Source organism: Mustelus asterias, unplaced genomic scaffold, assembly GCF_964213995.1.
Source record: "Mustelus asterias unplaced genomic scaffold, sMusAst1.hap1.1 HAP1_SCAFFOLD_379, whole genome shotgun sequence".
Taxonomy (NCBI): Eukaryota; Metazoa; Chordata; class Chondrichthyes; order Carcharhiniformes; family Triakidae; genus Mustelus; species Mustelus asterias.
Genome location: NW_027590335.1, coordinates 131291 through 154636, shown reverse-complemented (window position 1 = coordinate 154636; position 23346 = coordinate 131291). Strand labels below are relative to the sequence as shown.

General features: G+C 53.1%; 1 protein-coding gene across 2 annotated transcripts in view; it reads right to left on the bottom strand.

Annotated features, from left to right (window-relative positions):
- Positions 1 to 23346, bottom strand: part of klhdc3 (kelch domain containing 3) — a 129274-nt gene that overhangs the window by 76953 nt on the left and 28975 nt on the right. For both annotated transcript variants that reach the window (XM_078204548.1, XM_078204549.1), the window contains exon 2: positions 9462 to 9702. In XM_078204548.1, the coding sequence (XP_078060674.1) occupies positions 9462 to 9615 (154 nt within the window). In that variant the 5' untranslated portion in view covers positions 9616 to 9702. The remainder of the gene's footprint in view (positions 1 to 9461; positions 9703 to 23346) is intronic.

Here is a 23346-nt window from a genome sequence, read left to right as displayed (position 1 = left end):
TGTGTCACCGTGCTGCCCCGGGTCCCTGGCACTGTGAGACAGCAGTGCTAACCACTGTGCCACCGTGCTGCCCCGGGTCCCTGGCGCTGTGAGGCAGCAGTGCTAACCACTGTGTCACCGTGCTGCCCCGGGTCCCTGGTGCTGTGAGGCAGCAGTGCTAACCACTGTGTCACCGTGCTGCCCCGGGTCCCTGGCGCTGTGAGGCAGCAGTGCTAACCACTGTGTCACCGTGCTGCCCCGGGTCCCTGGCGCTGTGAGGCAGCAGTGTTAACCGCTGTGCCAGCGTTTAGGAAGGTGGTGGAATCAGTTCACATTGAAAGGCAGATGGACAGTCAGCCTTGCATTAAACACTACGGACACTGCTTACAACGTTGCCAGAATATCCACGTGTTCTGTGACAAGGAAGGCTCGGGACATGTACGGAGGCATCAGAAATGCAACAGGTCCAAAGAAAACAGCTCAACTGAATAAAAAAAGGCAGCGGAGGTCATCACTAACGGCAATAAAAAGTTGGAGAGATGGCTGGAAAAGCACCTTGATGTGTATTCACCAAGGAGACTCCCAACACGGTGGAAAGGTTGACTGTCCTGGCAGTGCTGAAACAGTGGAAGAGTTACTGCCATGGACTAAATCCCAGGTGGTGATCCATACTGCCTGACCACATCACACTGAGGAAACCAGCACTCCTGCAGCATTGCACCATTCTCAGTCTCTGCTGGAGAGCAGTTCAGTGCCCCAGGATATGTGTAATGCACAGATCGTGACCCTGTCCAAGGCTGAAGGTGACCACAGCAACTTTCAGGACATCGCTCTGCTGAGCACAGTGGGTAAAATGTTTGCTCTTGTTGTCCTGGTCAGACTGCACATTTTGTCTGAACACATCTCCCCCGAATCCCAGTCTGCTACCAGAACTGGAAGGTCCATCACTGACATGGGCCTGGCAGCTACAAGGGAAATGCATCGAGGCATCTGACCATGTCACAGAGGTGGCCTATTTAAGCTGTTGGGGGAACTGGGCAGCTGGAATGGGAGCCAACGTAATCTCCTCTCCCCAATGACATGATGGATTAACCTATTGGCCAGCTCCGATGGGCAACAGTGGAACTCTGAGTTCTGCAAACAGAGCCGTGCTCTGGCCCTGAGACACTTTGGCATATTCTCCCCTTTGCTGCTATCACACGCCTTCAGGTCACTGACAGAGTGTCTATTTCCCTACCAAACTGTTCAACCTTTCCTGCCTGCCTGCCTTCTAAACTTTATTTATTAGTGTCACAAATAGGCATTCATTAACACTGCAATGAAGTTACTGAAAATCCCCTAGTTGCCACACTCTGGTGCCTGTTCAGGTACACCGAGGGAGAATTTATCATGGCCGATGAACTTAACCAGCACGTCTTTCTGACTGTGGGAGGAAACCGGAGCACCCGGAGGAAACCCACGCAGACACGGGGAGAACATGCAGACTCCGCACAGAGAGTGACCCAAGCCGGGAACTGAACCCGAGTCCCTGGCTCTGTGAAGCAGCAGTGCTAACCACTGTGCCACCGTGCTGCCCCGGGTCCCTGGCACTGTGAGGCAGCAGTGCTAACCACTGTGCCACCGTGCTGCCCCGGGTCCCTGGCACTGTGAGGCAGCAGTGCTAACCACTGTGCCACCGTGCTGCCCCGGGTCCCTGGCACTGTGAGGCAGCAGTGCTAACCACTGTGCCACCGTGCTGCCCCGGGTCCCTGGCACTGTGAGGCAGCAGCGCTAACCGCTGTGCCACCGTGCTGCCCCGGGTCCCTGGCACTGTGAGGCAGCAGTGCTAACCACTGTGTCACCGTGCTGCCCCGGGTCCCTGGCTCTGTGAGGCAGCAGTGCTAACCACTGTGTCACCGTGCTGCCCCGGGTCCCTGGCTCTGTGAGGCAGCAGTGCTAACCACTGTGTCACCGTGCTGCCCCGGGTCCCTGGCACTGTGAGACAGCAGTGCTAACCACTGTGCCACCGTGCCGCTCCAGATCCAAGACAAAGGTGAACCAAGTCCTAAACAGCTCTGCACTGGCAATCCTAAATCAGCATTCCAAACTGAGGGACACCTTCAACGGCAAGGGGACAGACTCACACCCTGGAAAGAGTTTAACATCAAGAAGAAAGGTGATCCAGAATGTGACCACACCATCACAACCTGGACATGACTGAGGTTTGTGTGCTGCACTCAATGTCACCAGGAACTCTGTGCTTTCGGTACAACCAGCCATGGCAGCAAGGTCAGGGAGGTACACCAGTCCAAGTACAGTCTAAAATATCCTCAACAGCAGAACAAAGGTAGACTGTGTCACACTGGCTGTGAAAGCGGAATAAAGCTGGAGCAGCAAGCTGAACTCGGTCCTCACGGCGTGACACGCCACTAAAACCCAACACACTCAAGCTGTGTGGACATTAACAGCTCCACAAGCTCTGCCAAGTCAGGAAACCGCTGACAGCCGACAGATACCCGAGTGTGCCGGATTGCACAGATACCCGAGTGTGCCGGATGGCACAGGGACAGATACCAGAGTGTGCCGGATTGCTCAGTTACCCGAGTGTGCCGGATGGCACAGGGACAGATACCAGAGTGTGCCGGATTGCTCAGATATCCGAGTGTGCCGGATTGCACCGGGACAGATACCCGAGTGTGCCGGATGGCACGGGGACAGATACCAGAGTGTGCCGGATGGCACGGGGACAGATACCCGAGTGTGCCGGATGGCACAGATACCAGAGTGTGCCGGTTTGCACAGATTCCCGAGTGTGCCGGATGGCACGGGGACAGATACCAAAGTGTGCCGGATGGCACGGGGACAGATACCAGAGTGTGACGGATGGCACGGGGACAGGTACCCGAGTGTGCCGGATCGCACAGATACCCAAGTGTGCCGGATGGCACTGGGACAGGTACCCGAGTGTGCCGGATTGCTCAGATACCCGAGTGTGCCGGATTGCTCAGATACCCGAGTGTGCCGGATTGCACAGATACCCGAGTGTGCCGGATTGCTCAGATACCCGAGTGTGCCGGATTGCTCAGATACCCGAGTGTGCCGGATTGCTCAGATACCCGAGTGTGCCGGATTGCTCAGATACCCGAGTGTGCCGGATTGCACAGATACCCGAGTGTGCCGGATTGCACAGATACCCGAGTGTGCCGGATTGCACAGATACCCGAGTGTGCCGGATTGCACAGATACCCGAGTGTGCCGGATTGCACAGATACCCGAGTGTGCCGGATGGCACGGGGACAGATACCAGAGTGTGCCGGATGGCACGGGGACAGATTCCAGAGTGTGCCGGATTGCACAGATACCCGAGTGTGCCGGATTGCACAGGGACAGATACCCGAGTGTGCCAGATGGCACAGGGGCAGATACCAGAGTGTGCCGGATTGCACAGATACCCGAGTGTGCCGGATGGCACAGGGACAGATACCCGAGTGTGCCGGAACGCACAGATACGCGAGTGTGCCGCATTGCACAGATACCCAAGTGTGCCGGATGGCACTGGGACAGATACCCGAGGGTGCCGGATGGCACAGATACCCGAGTGTGCCGGATGGCACAGGGACAGATATCCGAGTGTGCCGGATGGCACGGATACCCGAGTGTGCCGGATTGCACAGGGACAGATACCCGAGTGTGCCGGATGGCACAGATACCCGAGTGTGCCAGATGGCACAGATACCCGAGTGTGCCAGATGGCACTGGGACAGATACCCGAGTGTGCCGGATCACACAGATACGCGAGTGTGCCGGATTGCACAGATACGCGAGTGTGCCGGATTGCACAGATACCCGAGTGTGCCGGATTGCACAGATACCCGAGTGTGCCGGATGGCACAGATACCCGAGTGTGCCGGATTGCACAGATACCCGAGTGTGCCGGATTGCACAGATACCCGAGTGTGCCGGATGGCACTGGGACAGATTCCCGAGTGTGCCGGATGGCACTGGGACAGATACCCGAGTGTGCCGGATTGCACAGATACCTGAGTGTGCCGGATTGCACAGGGACAGATACCCGAGTGTGCCGGATTGCACAGATACCCGAGTGTGCCGGATTGCACAGATACCCGAGTGTGCCGGATTGCACAGATACCAGAGTGTGCCGGATGGCACTGGGACAGATTCCCGAGTGTGCCGGATTGCACAGATACCAGAGTGTGCCGGATGGCACTGGGACAGATTCCCGAGTGTGCCGGAAGGCACTGGGACAGATTCCCAAGTGTGCCGAATGGCACTGGGACAGATCCCCCGAGTGTGCCGAATGGCACGGGGACAGATACCCGAATGTGCCGGATGGCACCGGGACAGATTCCCAAGTGTGCCGGATGGCACTGGGACAGATTCCCGAGTGTGCCGGATGGCACTGGGACAGATACCCGAGTGTGCCGGATTGCACAGATACCTGAGTGTGCCGGATTGCACAGGGACAGATACCCGAGTGTGCCGGATTGCACAGATACCCGAGTGTGCCGGATTGCACAGATACCCGAGTGTGCCGGATTGCACAGATACCAGAGTGTGCCGGATGGCACTGGGACAGATACCCGAGTGTGCCGGATGGCACTGGGACTGATTCCCAAGTGTGCCGGATGGCACTGGGACAGATTCCCGAGTGTGCCAAATGGCATGGGGACAGATACCCGAATGTGCCGGATGGCACCGGGACAGATTCCCAAGTGTGCCGGATGGCACTGGGACAGATTCCCAAGTGTGCCGGATGGCACTGGGACAGATACCCGAGTGTGCCGGATGGCACTGAGACAGATACCCGAGTGTGCCGGATGGCACTGGCACAGATACCCGAGTGTGCCAGATTGCACAGGGACAGATACCCGAGTGTGCCAGATTGCACAGGGACAGATACCCGAGTGTGCCGGATGGCACGGGGACAGATACCCGAGTGTGCCGGATGGCACGGGGACAGATACCCGAATGTGCCGGATTGCACAGATACCCGAGTGTGCCGGATTGCACAGATACCCGAGTGTGCCGGATTGCACAGATACCCGAATGTGCCGGATTGCACAGATACCCGAATGTGCCGGATTGCACAGATACCCGAGTGTGCCGGATGGCACAGATACCCGAGTGTGCCGGATGGCACAGATACCCGAATGTGCCGGATTGCACAGATACCCGAGTGTGCCGGATGGCACTGGGACAGATACCTGAGTGTGCCGGATTGCACAGATACCCGAGTGTGCCGGATTGCACAGATACCCGAGTGTGCCGGATTGCACAGATACCCGAGTGTGCCGGATTGCACAGATACCCGAGTGTGCCGGATGGCACTGGGACAGATACCCGAGTGTGCCGGATTGCACAGATACCCGAGTGTGCCGGATTGCACAGATACCCAAGTGCACCGGATTGCACAGATACCCAAGTGTGCCGGATTGCACAGGGACAGGTACCCGAGTGTGCCGGATTGCACAGATACCCGAGTGTGCCGGATTGCACAGATACCCGAGTCTGCCGGATTGCACAGATACCCGAGTGTGTCTGTGTGGAGTTTGCACATTCTCCTCGTGTTTGCGTGGGTTTCCCCCGGGTGCTCCGGTTTCCTCCCACAGTCCAAAGATGTGCGGGTTAGGTTGATTGGCCAGGTTAAAACTGTCCCTGAGATGCGCAGGTTAGAGGGATTAGCGGGTAAATATGTGGGGGTAGGGCCTGGGTGGGATTGTGGTCGGTGCAGACTCGATGGGCCGAATGGCCTCCTTCTGCACTGTAGGGTTTCTATGATCATGGCACTGGGACAGATACCTGAGTGTGCCGGATAGCACAGATACCCGAGTGTGCCGGATTGCACAGATACCCGAGTGTGCCGGATTGCACAGATACCCGAGTGTGCCAGATGGCACTGGGACAGATACCCGAGTGTGCCGGATTGCACAGATACCCGAGTGTGCCGGATTGCACAGATACCCAAGTGCACCGGATTGCACAGATACCCGAGTGTGCCGGATTGCACAGGGACAGGTACCCGAGTGTGCCGGATTGCACAGATACCCGAGTGTGCCGGATTGCACAGATACCCGAGTGTGCCGGATTGCACAGATACCCGAGTGTGCCGGATGGCACTGGGACAGATACCCGAGTGTGCCGGATTGCACAGATACCCGAGTGTGCCGGATGGCACTGGGACAGATACCCGAGTGTGCCGGATTGCACAGATACCCGAGTGTGCCAGATGGCACTGGGACAGATACCCGAGTGTGCCGGATTGCACAGATACCCGAGTGTGCCGGATTGCACAGATACCCAAGTGCACCGGATTGCACAGATACCCAAGTGTGCCGGATTGCACAGGGACAGGTACCCGAGTGTGCCGGATTGCACAGATACCCGAGTGTGCCGGATTGCACAGATACCCGAGTGTGCCGGATTGCACAGATACCCGAGTGTGCCGGATGGCACTGGGACAGATACCCGAGTGTGCCGGATTGCACAGATACCCGAGTGTGCCGGATGGCACTGGGACAGATACCCGAGTGTGCCGGATTGCACAGATACCCGAGTGTGCCGGATGGCACTGAGACAGATACCCGAGTGTGCCGGATGGCACTGGGACAGATTCCCGAGTGTGCCGGATGGCACTGAGACAGATAACCGAGTGTGCCGGATTGCTCAGATACCCGAGTGTGCCGGATTGCACAGATACCCGAGTGTGCCGGATTGCACAGATACCCAAGTGTGCCGGATGGCACTGGGACAGATACCAGAGTGTGCCGGATTGCACAGATACCCGAGTGTGCCGGATGGCACTGGGACAGATACCTGAGTGTGCCGGATTGCACAGATACCCGAGTGTGCCGGAAGGCACAGGGACAGATACCAGAGTGTGCCGGATTGCACAGATACCCGAGTGTGCCGGATGGCACTGAGACAGATACCCGAGTGTGCCGGATTGCACAGATACCAGAGTGTGCCGGATTGCACAGGGACAGATACCAGAGTGTGCCGGATGGCACTGAGTCAGATACCCGAGTGTGCCGGATGGCACAGGGACAGATACCCGAGTGTGCCGGATTGCACAGATACCCGAGTGTGCCGGATGGCACAGATACCCGAGTGTGCCGGATGGCACAGATACCCGAGTGTGCCGGATGGCACAGATACCCGAGTGTGCCGGATGGCACAGATACCCGAGTGTGCCGGATGACACAGATACCCGAGTGTGCCGGATGGCACAGATACCAGAGTGTGCCGGATGGCACAGATACCCGAGTGTGCCGGATGGCACAGATACCCGAGTGTGCCGGATGGCACAGATACCCGAGTGTGCCGGATGGCACAGATACCCGAGTGTGCCGGATGGCACAGATACCCGAGTGTGCCGGATGACACAGATACCCGAGTGTGCCGGATGGCACAGATACCAGAGTGTGCCGGATGGCACAGATACCCGAGTGTGCCGGATGGCACAGATACCCGAGTGTGCCGGATGGCACAGATACCAGAGTGTGCCGGATGGCACAGATACCAGAGTGTGCCGGATGGCACAGATACCAGAGTGTGCCGGATGGCACAGATACCCGAGTGTGCCGGATTGCACAGATACCCGAGTGTGCCGGATTGCACAGATACCCGAGTGTGCCGGATGGCACTGGGACAGGTACCCGAGTGTGCCGGATGGCACAGATACCCGAGTGTGCCGGATGGCACAGATACCCGAGTGTGCCGGAAGGCACAGATACCCGAGTGTGCCGGATTGCACAGATACCCGAGTGTGCCGGATGGCACAGATACCCGAGTGTGCCGGAGTGCACAGATACCCGAGTGTGCCGGAGTGCACAGATACCCGAGTGTGCCGGATTGCACAGATACCCGAGTGTGCCGGATGGCACAGATACCCGAGTGTGCCGGAGTGCACAGATACCCGAGTGTGCCGGATTGCACAGATACCCGAGTGTGCCGGATTGCACCGGGACAGATACCCGAGTGTGCCGGATTGCACCGGAAGAGATACCCGAGTGTGCCGGATTGCACAGATGCCCGAGTGCGCCGGATTGCACAGATACCCGAGTGCGCCGGATGGCACAGGGACAGATACCCGAGTGTGCCGGATTGCACAGATACCCGAGTGTGCCGGATTGCACAGATACCCGAGTGTGCCGGAGTGCACCGGGACAGATACCCGAGTGTGCCGGATTGCACAGATACCCGAGTGTGCTGGATTGCACAGATACCCGAGTGTGCCGGATGGCACTGGGACAGATACCCGAGTGTGCCGGATTGCACAGATACCCGAGTGTGCCGGATTGCACAGATACCCGAGTGTGCCGGATTGCACAGACACCAGAGTGTGCCGGATGGCACTGGGACAGATACCCGAGTGTGCTGGATTGCACAGATACCAGAGTGTGCCGGATGGCACTGGGACAGATTCCCGAGTGTGCCGGATGGCACTGGGACAGATTCCCAAGTGTGCCGGATGGCACTGGGACAGATTCCCGAGTGTGCCGGATGGCACTGGGACAGATTCCCGAGTGTGCCGAATGGCACGGGGACAGATACCCGAATGTGCCGGATGGCACCGGGACAGATTCCCAAGTGTGCCGGATGGCACTGGGACAGATACCCGAGTGTGCCGGATGGCACTGGGACAGATACCCGAGTGTGCCGGATGGCACTGGCACAGATACCCGAGTGTGCCAGATTGCACAGGGACAGATACCCGAGTGTGCCAGATTGCACATGGACAGATACCCGAGTGTGCCGGATGGCACTGGGACAGATACCCGAGTGTGCCGGATGGCACTGGGACAGATACCCGAGTGTGCCGGATGGCACTGGGACAGATACCCGAGTGTGCCGGATTGCACAGATACCCGAGTGTGCCGTATTGCACAGATACCCGAGTGTGCCGGATGGCACAGGGACAGGTACCCGAGTGTGCCGGATTGCACAGATACCCGAGTGTGCCGTATTGCACAGATACCCGAGTGTGCCGGATTGCACAGATACCCGAGTGTGCCGGATTGCACAGATACCCGAGTGTGCCGTATTGCACAGATACCCGAGTGTGCCGGATTGCACAGATACCCGAGTGTGCCGGATTGCACAGATACCCGAGTGTGCCGGATGGCACAGGGACAGATACCCGAGTGTGCCGGACCAAATAAAACTTTCAACCTTGCAACTGGGAATGTTAAACCATCCCTGGATAATGTGAAGAGTGACCATGCAGAAAGAATTATAATCTGACTCTGTGCAACCTGTCTGTCATTAACATGACCACACTGTTCCTGTTCGCTCAGACAGGTGAACAGGTATGAGGGGTAAAGTGCTGTGTGCCGTCAGTAGAATAAGGGAACCCAGCGATGTGGTTCATTCTCTCGCTCGTGCCCAGCTACAGAACAGGATTGGCAGAGGCATGGGAGGGGTTTAGCAAGTTAAAAAGGTGAAGAAACAGAAAGACGGGCTTTGTTCACCTTACCGCTTACCTGCATTAAAAATGTGCACATCAATCTGCCGCAGGGTCTCGTAATCCTCCCCAGAGCAATATCCACCAAACGAGTAGACTTTATGTCCAACAGCCACAGCGGCGTGGTTCACCCTCCGCGGACCTCCTTCCAAATGCACTGCCCACCGCAACATTCCCTTCAGTTGGGCACCAGCCTCCTCAAGAGCACCATCCCAGCCAGGCTGCTGCACACGCTCAGGCACCACTCATCCCTGCTGCAGCTAGAGATAGAAACAGAACACTCAGTCACTCCTCCAGGCCCCACACTCAGCCCCACTCAACCGGTTACCAGGGCCGATTCACTCACTCCACCAGTTCAATCCCCACCGTCTCTATGCCAACACCACCAGTGGCCCCTCCTGGAAACTTCCACTCATTTTTACTTGGAGTCCCAAATAACCCAGACGGAGGGTGTGCTGCAGCTGATCCTCCAGCCTCCACACTCCTTCAGAATAATTCCCGATCAGTACAGAACAGAGCCAGAAACAAGAGAGAGGCATTTATAAAGGGAGCAAGCTGCTGGAATTAGGAGTGAGTGCGGGGGGTTAATTCAGGGGATATGGCCATCACCGGTATAATAACTTCCCTCCACCAGTCATGAAAAAACTATGAAGATTTATTAACAACTGTTGCTTCCAACTCAATGCTTCCAGTGAAGTCCCGTGGATCTACTTGAGCCCGCACTCTGCTGGGATGATCCTGAACGCGAGTTATCGAATGGATGAGTGGGTCATGTCACCCTCCAGAAGACCACCCCTTAAAAGGAGGCTAGCTACTATGTCCTTCCCCCTCCAAGTTCCTTAACATGCAGAATGATAGTTAATTATACAGTTCAATCAGACCACAAGGCTGTGCTCCTGCTCCCGGCTTACAGGCAAAAACTGAACCAGGAGAATCCATGAAAGAAAGTCATGCAATGTTGGTCTGAGGAATCGGATGATCTCCTACGGGGCTGCTTGGAGTCAGTGGATTGGTCAGTATTTAAAAACTCTGCGACCAGCCTGAACGAGTACGCCACTACAGTAACTGAATTCATTAGTAAGTGTGTAGAAGACTGTGTGCCAAAGAAGCAAATCCGTGTGTTCCCCAACCGGAAACTATGGATGAACAGGGATATCCACTGCTTGCTGAAGTCCAGGTCTGAGGCGTTCAAGTCAGGCGACACTGACCTACACAAGAAATCCAGATACGATCTAAGGAGATCCATCAAAGATGCTAAAAGACAGTATCGGACCAAGCTAGAGTCGCAGGCTAGCCACACCGACCCCCGCCGACTATGGCAAGGTCTGCAAGACATAACAGGCTACAAAATGAAGGCATGTAAAATCGCCAGATCCAACGCACCCCTCCCTGGTGAGCTCAGTGCATTCTACGCCCATTTTGAGCAAGAGGTCAGGAGGGCAAAAAGGGGACACGAAATTGTTTTGGCAGATAAGGCAAAGGAGAATCCAAAGAGCTTCTACAAATACATAAAAGGCAAAAGAGTAACAAGGGAGAGAGTAGGGCCTCTTAAGGATCAACTAGGTCAAAGAACAATACAGCATAGGAACAGGCCCTTCGGCCCTCCAAGCCCACGCCGCTCCCAAACTAGACCATTCTTTTGTATCCCTCCATTCCCACTCCGTTCATGTGGCTGTCTAGATAAGTCTTAAACGTTCCCAGTGTGTCCGCCTCCACCGCCTTGCCCGGCAGCGCATTCCAGGCCCCCACCACCCTCTGTGTAAAATACATCCTTCTGATATCTGTGTGAAACCTCCTCCCCTTCACCTTGAACCTATGACCAGCCCCAGGCTTCAGTCCAGTGAATCTTACATTATGCCAATGACCCCGATACCAATTTTTATGTGGCTCAAGTAATAATCCAGAGATTATAACCCTTGAGGATCTGTTCTTAAATTTACTTTCTCGTTCCTGATAATCCCCAACCTCGTCCTTTTTCCTAGTCTTGCCAATGTTAGTAAAAGAGGATTATAGATAATCATGAGAAATCAGTGAACATTTCATCTTTAGAATCGATTTCACAGAGATAACGTAGTTTGTCCCGATGTAGACCACAAAAACAGGATCCCCCCCCACGGTGGATTTTTTTCCCCACGATACCCTTTCCCTATCACGACATGTCGCCTTTATTTGCTCGTTTGCTTAAATGTTGAACTGAAACCAATTGGAATTGGCCGATTATTTCAGCAAGATGCACTTTTTACTCTGAACACTCTTTGTTGCAGTATGAGTGCTGCAGCTGCGGATCTGTGGCGCAAAGAATGGCATGTAGGACTTCTCATCATTTCTTATTTAATTTGATTTGATTTCTTCTCGTCACATGTATTAGTACACAGTGAAAAGTATTTTTCTTGTGCGCTGTGGAGACAAAGCATACCGTTCATAGAGGTCATCTATGTATGGATCCTCCAGAGATGGGTGGGATCCTAAATGAATATTTCTCATCAGTATTTACTGTTGAGAAAATCATGGATGTTAGGGAACTTGCGGAAATAAATAGTGACGTCTTGAGGAATGTACATATTACAGAGAAGGAGGTGTTGGAAGTCTTAAAGCGCATCAAGGTAGATAAATCTGCGGGACCTGATGAGGTGTATCCCAGGACATTGTGGGGGGGGGGCGAGGGAGGAAATTGCAGGTCCCCTAGCCGAGATATTTGAATCATGGATAGTCACGGGTGAGGTGCCTGAAGATTGGAGAGTGGCAAATGTTGTGCCTTTGTTTAGAACTAGAACATTACAGCGCAGAACAGGCCCTTCGGCCCTCGAAGTTGCGCCGACCAGTGGAACCACTCTAAAGCCCATCTAACCTACAGTATTCCAATATCATCCATATGTTTATCCAATAACCATTTGAATGCTCTTAATGTTGACGAGTCCACTACTGCTGCAGGCAGGGCATTCCACGCCCTTACTACTCTCTGAGTAAAGAACCTACCTCTAACATCTGTCCTATATCTATCACCCCTCAATTTAAAGCTATGTCCCCTCGTGCTAGCCAACACCATCCGAGGAAAAAGGCTCTCACTATCCACCCTATCTAATCCTCCGATCATCTTGTATGGCGCTGTTAAGTCACCTCTTAACCTTCTTCTCTCTAACGAAAACAACCTCAAGCCCCTCAGCCTTTCCTCATACGATTTTCCCACCATACCAGGCGACATCCTGGTAAATCTCCTCTGCACCCTTTCCAACACTTCCACATCTTTCCTATAATACAGCGACCAGAACTGTACGCAATACTCCAAATGCGGCCGCACCAGAGTTTTGTACAGTTGCAACATGACCTCCTGGCTCCGAAACTCAATCCCTCTACCAATAAAAGCTAACACACCGTACGCCTTCTTAACAACCCTATCAACCTGGGTGCCAACTTTCAGGGATCTATGCACATGGACACCCAGATCCCTCTGTTCATCCACACTACCAAGTATCTTACCATTTAGCCCAGTACTCTGTATTCCTGTTACTCCTTCCAAAGTGTATCACCTCGCACTTTTCCGCATTAAACTCCATTTGCCACCTCTCAGCCCAGCTCTGCAGCTTATCTATGTCCCTCTGTAACCTGCCACTTCCCTCCGCACTGTCTACAACTCCACCGACTTTAGTGTCATCCGCAAATTTACTAACCCATCCTTCTATGCTCTCATCCAGATCATTAATAAAAATGACAAACAGCAGTGGCCCTAAAACAGATCCTTGCGGTACACCACTAGTAACTGAACTCCAGGATGAATATTTCCCATCAACCACCACCCTCTGTTTTCTTCCAGCTAGCCAATTCCTGATCCAAACCACAAAATCACCCTCAATCCCATGAGTCTGTATTTTCTGCAAAAGCTTACCATGGGGAACCTTATCAAACGCTTTGCTGAAATCCATATACACCACATCAACCACTTTACCCTCATCCACCTCTTTGGTCACCTTCTCAAAGAACTCAATAAGGTTTGTGAGTTTAAAAAGGGCTGCAGGGAAAAGCCTGGGAACTACAGGCCAGTGAGCCTCACATTTGTGGTGGGTAAGTTGTTGGAAAGTATTTTGAGAGACAGGATCTACAGGCATTTAGAGACGCAAGGACTGATTAGGAACAGTCAGCATGGCTTTGTGAGTGGAAAATCATGTCTCACAAATTTAATTGAGTTTTTTGAAGGGGTAACCAAGAAGGTAGATGACGGCAGTGCAGTTGATGTTGTCTACATGGACTTTAGCAAGGCCTTTGACAAGGTACCGCATGGTAGGTTGTTTGCATAAAGTTAAATCTCACGGGATCCAGGGTGAGGTATCTAAATGGATACAAAATTGGCTTCTTGACAGAAGCCAGAGGGTGGTTGTAGAGGGTTGTTTTTCAAACTGGAGGCCTGTGACCAGCGGTGTGCCTCAGGGATCAGTGCTGGGTCCACTGTTATTTATCATTTATATTAATGATTTGGATGAGAATGTAGGGGGCATGGTTAGTAAGTTTGCAGGTGACACCAAGATCGGTGGCATGGTGGACAGTGAGGAAGGTTATCTCTAATTGCAGCGGGATCTTGATCAATTGGGCCAGTGGGCTGACGAATGGCAGGTGGAGTTTAATTTAGGCAAATGCGAGGTAATGCATTTTGGTAGATTGAACCAGGGCAGGACTTACTCAGTTAATGGTACGGTGTTGGGGAGAGTTACAGAACAAAGAGATCTCGGGGTACATGTTCATAGCTCCTTGAAAGTGGAGTCACAGGTGGACAGAGTGGTGAAGAAGGCATTCAGCATGCTTGGTTTCATCGGTCAGAACATTGAACACAGGAGTTGGGACGTCTTGTTGAAGTTGTACAAGACATTGGTAAGGCCACACTTGGAATACTGCGTGCAATTCTGGTCACCCTATTATAGAAAGGATATTATTAAACTAGAAAGAGTGCAGAAAAGATTTACTGGGATGCTACCGAGACTTGATGGATTGAGTTATAAAGAGAGGCTGGATGGACTGGGACTTTTTTCTCTGGAGCGTAGGAGGCTGAGGGGTGATCTTATAGAGGTCTATAAAATAATGAGGGGCATAGACAAGCGAGATAGTCAATATCTTTTCCCAAAGGGAGGGAAGTCTAAAACTAGAGGTCATAGGTTTAACGTGAGAGATACAAAAGTGTCCAGAGGGGCACTTTTTTCACACAGAGGGTGGTGAGTGTCTGGAACGAGCTGCCAGAGGTAGCAGTAGAGGCGGGTACAATTTTAGTTTTTTAAAAAGCATTTAGATAGTTACATGGGTACGATGGGCATAGAGAGATATGGGCCAAATACGGGCAATTGGGATTAGCTTAGAGGTTTTAAAAAAAAAATAAGGGCGGCATGGACAAGTTGGGCCGAAGGGCCTGTTTCCATGCTGTAAACCTCTATGACTATGAGCTCAGCGAGAGCACGCCCTCCACCCTGGAAGCCCTGGATGAACCTGTATCTGGGGTCACCATTGCAGACGTCAGAGCAGCTTTCCCGAAGGTCAACCCACGGAAGGTGACTGGCCCGGATGGGGTACCCGGACGAGCACTCAGATCCTGTGCGGATCAGCTGGCGGGGGTATTCACAGACATCTTCAACCTCTCTTTACAACAATCTGAGGTCCCTATCTGCTTCAAGAAGACGACCATCATCCCGGTACCTAAGAAAAACCAAGCAGCGTGCCTTAATGACTATCAGCCGGTGGCTCTGACATCCATCATTATGAAGTGCTTCGAAAGGTTAGCCATGGCACAAATCAATTCCGGCCTCTCAGATTGCCTGGATCCACTACAGTTTGCCTACCGCCGCAACAGGTCCACAGCAGACGCCATCTCCCTGCCCCTGCACTCAACCCTGGAACACCTAGTTAACAAGGACACCTCTGTCAGACGCCTATTTATTGACTACAGCTCAGCCTTCAACACCATTATTCCCACAAAACTTATCTCCAAACTCCGTGGCCTGGGGCTCGGCTCCTCCCTCTGCAACTGGATCCTGAACTTCCTAACCCACAGACCACAATCAGTAAGGATAGGCAACAACACCTCCTCCACGATCATCCTCAACACCAGTGCCCCACAAGACTGTGTTCTCAGCCCCCTACTATACTCCTTATACACCTATGACTGTGTGGCCAAAATCCCCTCCAATTCGATTTTCAAGTTTGCTGACGACATCACCATAGTGGGTCGGATCCCAAACAATGAGACAGAGTACAGGAATGAGATAGAGAATCTGGTGAACTGGTGCGGCAACAATAATCTCTCCCTCAATGTCAACAAAACGAAGGAGATTGTCATTGACTTCAGGAAGCGTAAAGAAGAACATGCCCCTGTCTACATCAATGGGAATGAAGAGGAAATGGTCGAGAGCTTCAAGTTTCTGGGTGTCCAGATCACCAATAACCTGTCCTGGTCCCCCATGTTGACACTATAGTTAAGAAAGCTCACCAACACCTCTACTTTCTCAGGAGACTAAGGAAATTTGGCATGTCAGCTACGACTCTCACCAACCTTTACAGATGCACCATAGAAAGCATTCTTTCTGCTTGTATCACAGCTTGGTATGGCTCCTGCTCTGCCCAAGACCACAAAGAACTACAAAAGGTTGTGAATGTAGCCCAATCCATCACACAAACCAGCCTCCCATCCATTGACTCTGTCTACACTTCCCACTGCCTTGGAAAGCAGCCAGCATAATCAAGGACCCCACGCACCACGGACATTCTTTCTCCCATCTTCTTCCGTCAGGAAAAAGATATAAAAGTCTGAGGTCATGTGCCAACCAACTCAAGAGCAGCTTCTTCCCTGCTGCTGTCAGACTTTTGAATGGACTTAACTTGCACTAAGTTGATCTTTCTCTACACCCTAGCTATGACTGTAACACTACATTCTGCACTCTCTCCTTTCCTTCTCTATGAACAGTATGCTTTTTCAAACTGGAGGCCTGTGACCAGCGGTGTGCCTCAGGGATCAGTGCTGGATCCACTGTTATTTGTCATTTATATTAATGATTTGGATGAGAATGTAGGGGGCATGGTTAGTAAGTTTGCAGATGACACAAAGATTGGTGGCATAGTGGACAGTGAAGAAAGTTATCTCCAATTGCAACGGAATCTTGATCAATTGGGCCAGTGGGCTGACGAATGGCAGATGGAGTTTAATTTAGACAAATGCGAGGTGATGCATTTTGGTAGATTGAACCAGGGCAGGACTTACTCAGTTAATGGTAGGGCATTGGGGAGAGTTACAGAACAAAGAGATCTAGGGGTACATGTTCATAGCTCCTTGGTGGACAGAGTGGTGAAGAAGGCATTCGGCATGCTTGGTTTCATCGGTCAGAACATTGAATACCAGGAGTTGGAAAGTCTTGTTGAAGTTGTACAAGACATTGGTAAGGCCACACTTGGAATACTGTGTGCAATTCTGGTCACCCAATTATAGAAAGGATATTATTAAACTAGAAAGAGTGCAGAAAAGATTTACTAGGATGCTACCAGGACTTGGATTGAGTTATAAGGAGAGGCTGGATGGACTGGGACTTTTTTCTCTGGAGCGTAGAAGGCTGAGAGATGATCTTATAGAGGTCTATAAAATAATGAGGGGCACAGATCAGCTAGATAGTCAATATTTTTTCCCAAAGGTAGGGGAGTCTAAAACTAGAGGGCATAGGTTTAAGGTGAGAGGGGAGAGATACAAAAGTGTCCAGAGGGGCAATTGTTTCACACAGAGGGTGGTGAGTGTCTGGAACAAGCTGCCAGAGGGAGTAGTAGAGGCGGGTACAATTTTGTCTTTTAAAAAGCATTTGGATAGTTACATGGGTAAGATGGGTATAGAGGGATATGGGCCAAATGCGGGCCAATGGGATTAGCTTATGGGTTTAAAAAAAAATAAGGGCGGCATGGACAAGTTGGGCCAAAGGGCCTGTTTCCATGCTATAAACCTCTATGACTCTATCTGTATAGCGCGCAAGAAACAATATCTTTCAATGAATGTTAATACGTGACAATAATAAATCAAATCGGTTCCCCATTATTTTCAAAAATGAACATTTTTAATCGGTCTGTGGTGACTCCTTGGGAGAGCAGTAAAACTCCAGTTACTGGGATGTTTTTGCTGGGGGATTATCTTTGGAAAGTGTCACACTTGTTCTCTCTGCTGGTACGGATGCTGCAACCTCCTGTGTTCCAGTTGGAACAATTCGCATCTGTTACAGGCTGATTGGACATTTCACTCCCCAGGCAGCCAATAACACTTCCAGCTGGCAACAACCAATCAGGCGGTAGGTAACGCTGGCTCTCAGATCAGCTCACCTTCATACAAATGATCCACGTTTCCTCAAAACCCTCATTTCATAAGACAATGGTCTGTCTTGGTCACAGCAATTCCTGGAACGCAGCTTGGGCCACTTCAGAATCTCTCACATAAACTGGGTCATCTGTTTGAATGATCTTGCATCTTTAGTCGAATCATGGTTGCACCGTCTTGTCTCTAACCTTCTCCCCAAATTTGGGAATACCAGGCTTAGCCTGGTCCTTAGCTGTTCACCCATCAATAGTTCTGCTGGAATGCTGCCTTGTTGTATTAGGTGCAGCTAAAGTTTGGTGAACAACTCAAGGGCTAAGTTTTGAAGAATGATTTAACTTAAGGGCTAATTTCAATCCAAAGTCTAGTTTGGTCCTTAATTTAGCAATTAATCAAAAGTAATTGCAGTTTTAAACAGGAGTTTACTGACACTCAGCTGAAGCTAGTGAATTAGACAACAGGTTGAATCAGGTTTCAGCCTCGCATCGCAGGCTCCATTCTCTGCTGTCCTGTTGTGTTTGAGTGCAGTGGGGTTCCACAGGGATCAGTGCTCACACCACAACTGGAATGACTTGGAGGAAGGAAGCAAATGAAATGTAGCCAAATTTACAGATGACACAAAAATAGGCAGAAAGGCAAGTTGTAAACTGCTCGTATCCCTCTTGCAGAGAGATATTAATGGATTAAGTAAGTGGGCAAAAAGTTGGCAAATGGAACATAATGTGGAAAAATGTGAAGTTGTTCATTTTGGAAGGAAGAACAAAAGAAAAAAGTGTTATTTAAATGGAGAAAACTGCAGAAAGCTGCAACACAAAGGGACTTGAGGGGACTTGTGCACAAAACACAAAGCTGGCACACAGGAGCAGCAGGAAGGTGAATGGGGTTGGAGTATAAGAGTAGGGGTGATGGGGGAATGGGACCTGGTTAGCAGCAGGGTGATGGGGGAATGGGACCTGGTTAGCAGCAGGGTGATGGGGTAATGGGACCTGGTTAGCAGCAGGATAATGGGGTAATGGGACCTGGTTAGCAGCAGGGTGATGGGGTAATGGGACCTGGTTAGCAGCAGGGTGATGGGGTAATGGGACCTGGTTAGCAGCAGGATAATGGGGTGATGGGACCTGGTTAGCAGCAGCAGGGTGATGGGGTAATGGGACCTGGTTAGCAGCAGGGTGATGGGGTAATGGGACCTGGTTAGCAGCAGGGTGATGGGGTAATGGGACCTGGTTAGCAGCAGGATAATGGGGTGATGGGACCTGGTTAGCAGCAGGGTGATGGGGTAATGGGACCTGGTTAGCGGCAGGATAATGGGGTGATGGGACCTGGTTAGCAGCAGGGTGATGGGGTAATAGAACATTACAGCGCAGTACAGGCCCTTCGGCCCTCGATGTTGCGCCGACCAGTGAAACCAATCTAAAGCCCCTCTAATCTACACTATTCCAATATCATCCATATGTTTATCCAATAACCATTTGAATGCTCTTAATCTTGACGAGTCCACTACTGCTGCAGGCAGGGCATTCCACGCCCTTACTACTCTCTGAGTAAAGAACCTACCTCTAACATCTGTCCTATATCTCTCACCCCTCAATTTAAAGCTATGTCCCCTCGTGCTAGCCAACACCATCCGAGGAAAAAGGCTCTCACTATCCACCCTATCTAATCCTCTGATCATCTTGTATGCCTCTATTAAGTCACCTCTTAACCTTCTTCTCTCTAACGAAAACAACCTCAAGCTCCTCAGCCTTTCCTCATACGATTTTCCCACCATACCAGGCAACATCCTGGTAAATCTCCTCTGCACCCTTTCCAACACTTCCACATCTTTCCTATAATACGGCGACCAGAACTGTACGCAATACTCCAAATGCGGCCGCACCAGAGTTTTGTACAGTTGCAGCATGACCTCCTGGCTCCGAAACTCAATCCCTCTACCAATAAAAGCTAACACACCGTACGCCTTCTTAACAACCCTATCAACCTGGGTGCCAACTTTCAGGGATCTATGCACATGGACACCCAGATCCCTCTGTTCATCCACACTACCAAGTATCTTACCATTAGCCCAGTACTCTGTATTCCTGTTACTCCTTCCAAAGTGAATCACCACACACTTTTCCGCATTAAACTCCATTTGCCACATCTCAGCCCAGCTCTGCAGCTTATCTATGTGATCTAATGGGACCTGGTTAGCAGCAGCAGCAGGGTGATGGGGTAATGGGACCTGGTTAGCAGCAGGATGCTGGGGTAATGGGACCTGGTTAGCAGCAGGATGCTGGGGTAATGGGACCTGGTTAGCAGCAGCAGGGTGATGGGGTAATGGGACCTGGTTAGCAGCAGCAGCAGGGTGATGAGGTAATGGGATCTGGTTAGCAGCAGGGTGATGGGGTAATGGGACCTGGTTGGCAGCAGGGTGATGGGGTAATGGGACCTGGTTAGCAGCAGGATGATGGGGTAATGGGACCTGGTTAGCAGCAGGATGCTGGGGTAATGGGACCTGGTTAGCAGCAGGATGATGGGGTAATGGGACCTGGTTAGCAGCAGGATGCTGGGGTAATGGGACCTGGTTAGCAGCAGGGTGATGGGGTAATGGGACCTGGTTAGCAGCAGGGTGATGGGGTAATGGGACCTGGTTAGCAGCAGGATGCTGGGGTAATGGGACCTGGTTAGCAGCAGGATGCAGGGGTAATGGGACCTGGTTAGCAGCAGCAGCAGGATGCTGGGGTAATGGGACCTGGTTAGCAGCAGCAGCAGGGTGATGGGGTAATGGGACCTGGTTAGCAGCAGGATGCTGGGGTAATGGGACCTGGTTAGCAGCAGGATGCTGGGGTAATGGGACCTGGTTAGCAGCAGCAGCAGGGTGATGGGGTAATGGGATCTGGTTAGCAGCAGGGTGATGGGGTAATGGGACCTGGTTAGCAGCAGGGTGATGGGGTAATGGGATCTGGTTAGCAGCAGGATGCAGGGGTAATGGGACCTGGTTAGCAGCAGCAGCAGGATGCTGGGGTAATGGGACCTGGTTAGCAGCAGCAGCAGGGTGATGGGGTAATGGGACCTGGTTAGCAGCAGGATGCTGGGGTAATGGGACCTGGTTAGCAGCAGGATGCTGGGGTAATGGGACCTGGTTAGCAGCAGCAGCAGGGTGATGGGGTAATGGGATCTGGTTAGCAGCAGGGTGATGGGGTAATGGGACCTGGTTAGCAGCAGGGTGATGGGGTAATGGGATCTGGTTAGCAGCAGGATGATGGGGTAATGGGACCTGGTTAGCAGCAGGATGATGGGGTAATGGGACCTGGTTAGCAGCAGGGTGATGGGGTAATGGGACCTGGTTAGCAGCAGGGTGATGGGGTAATGGGACCTGGTTAGCAGCAGGGTGATGGGGTAATGGGACCTGGTTAGCAGCAGGGTGATGGGGTAATGGGACCTGGTTAGCAGCAGGATGCAGGGGTAATGGGACCTGGTTAGCAGCAGCAGCAGGGTGATGGGGTAATGGGACCTGGTTAGCAGCAGCAGCAGGGTGATGGGGTAATGGGACCTGGTTAGCAGCAGGGTGATGGGGTAATGGGACCTGGTTAGCAGCAGGGTGATGGGGTAATGGGACCTGGTTAGCAGCAGGATGCAGGGGTAATGGGACCTGGTTAGCAGCAGCAGCAGGGTGATGGGGTAATGGGACCTGGTTAGCAGCAGCAGCAGGGTGATGGGGTAATGGGACCTGGTTAGCAGCAGGATGCTGGGGTAATGGGACCTGGTTAGCAGCAGCAGCAGGGTGATGGGGTAATGGGACCTGGTTAGCAGCAGGATGCTGGGGTAATGGGACCTGGTTAGCAGCAGCAGCAGGATGCTGGGGTAATGGGACCTGGTTAGCAGCAGGATGCTGGGGTAATGGGACCTGGTTAGCAGCAGGGTGATGGGGTAATGGGACCTGGTTAGCAGCAGCAGCAGGGTGATGGGGTAATGGGACCTGGTTAGCAGCAGGATGCTGGGGTAATGGGACCTGGTTAGCAGCAGCAGCAGGATGCTGGGGTAATGGGACCTGGTTAGCAGCAGGATGCTGGGGTAATGGGACCTGGTTAGCAGCAGCAGCAGGGTGATGGGGTAATGGGACCTGGTTAGCAGCAGGGTGATGGGGTAATGGGACCTGGTTAGCAGCAGCAGCAGAGTTTTGGATTGGCTGAATAATAAGAATCTTCTGAAAGACTCAGTACGTCACACAGCAGCTTCCAGAAAAAAAATTAAATGAATGAAACAACAGGGAAAGATCAGGCTCCAGTGTCCACAGCAGAGAATCACTGCTGTGTTATAAAGAAATATTCTCCCCTGACGCCCAGTAAACATTGTGGCAGCTGAACGCATGCTGCCACTCTGTTTTACACATCTTGAAATGCTAAATGGATTTAAAATGTGTCTGATAAAAGGGAAAAATACACTTTTAGCAGCTCACTCCCACAGAAACTCACCCCAATCCCCCCCGTCCCCGCAGAGACTTTCCCAGTCCCCCCCGACCCCGCAGAGATTCTCCCCAATCCCCCCCGACCCGCAGAGACCCTCCCCAATCCCCCCCGACCCCGCAGAGACCCTCCCCAATCCCCCCCGACCCCGCAGAGACCCTCCCCAATCCCCCCGTCCGCACAGAGACCCTCCCCAATCCCTCCCGACCCCGCAGAGACCCTCCCCAATCCCCCTGTCCCCGCAGAGACCCTCCCCAATCCCCCCCGACCCCGCAGAGACCCTCCCCAATCCCCCCCGACCCCGCAGAGACCCTCCCCAATCCCCCCGACCCTGCAGAGACCCTCCCCAATCCCCCCTGACCCCGCAGAGACCCTCCCCAATCCCCCCCGTCCCTGCAGAGACCCTCCCCAATCCCCCCCGACCCCGCAGAGACCCTCCCCAATCCTCCCCGCAGAGACCCTCCCCAATCCTGCAGAGAGCCTCCCCAAACCTCCCCGCAGAGACCCTCCCCAATCCTCCTCGCAGAGACCCTCCCCAATCCTCCCCGCAGAGAGCCTCCCCAATCCTCCCCGCAGAGACCCTCCCCAAACCTCCCCGCAGAGACCCTCCCCAAACCTCCTCGCAGAGACCCTCCCCATCCCTCCCCAATCCTCCCCGCAGAGAGCCTCCCCAAAGCTCCCCGCAGAGACCCTCCCCAATCCTCCCCGCAGAGACCCTCCCCAATCCTCCCCGCAGAGACCCTCCCCAATACCCCCCAACTCCACGGAGACCCTCCCCAATACCCCCTGTCCCCGCGGAGACCCTCCCCAATCCCCCCGTCCCCGCGGAGAACCTCCCCAATCCCCCCGGAGACCCTCCCCAATCCCCCCGTCCTTGCAGAGACCCTCCCCAAACCCCCCATCCCCGCAGAGGCCCTCCCCAGTCCCCCCGTCCCCGCAGACACCCTCCCCAGTCCCCCCGTCCCCGCAGAGACCCTCCCCAATCCCCCCCGTCCCCGCAGAGACCCTCCCCAATCCCCACGTCCCCGCAGAGACCCTCCCCAATCCCCCCGTCCCCGCAGAGACCCTCCCCAATCCCCCCGTCCCCGCAGAGACCCTCCCCAATCCCCCCGTCCCCGCAGAGACCCTCCACAATCCCCCCG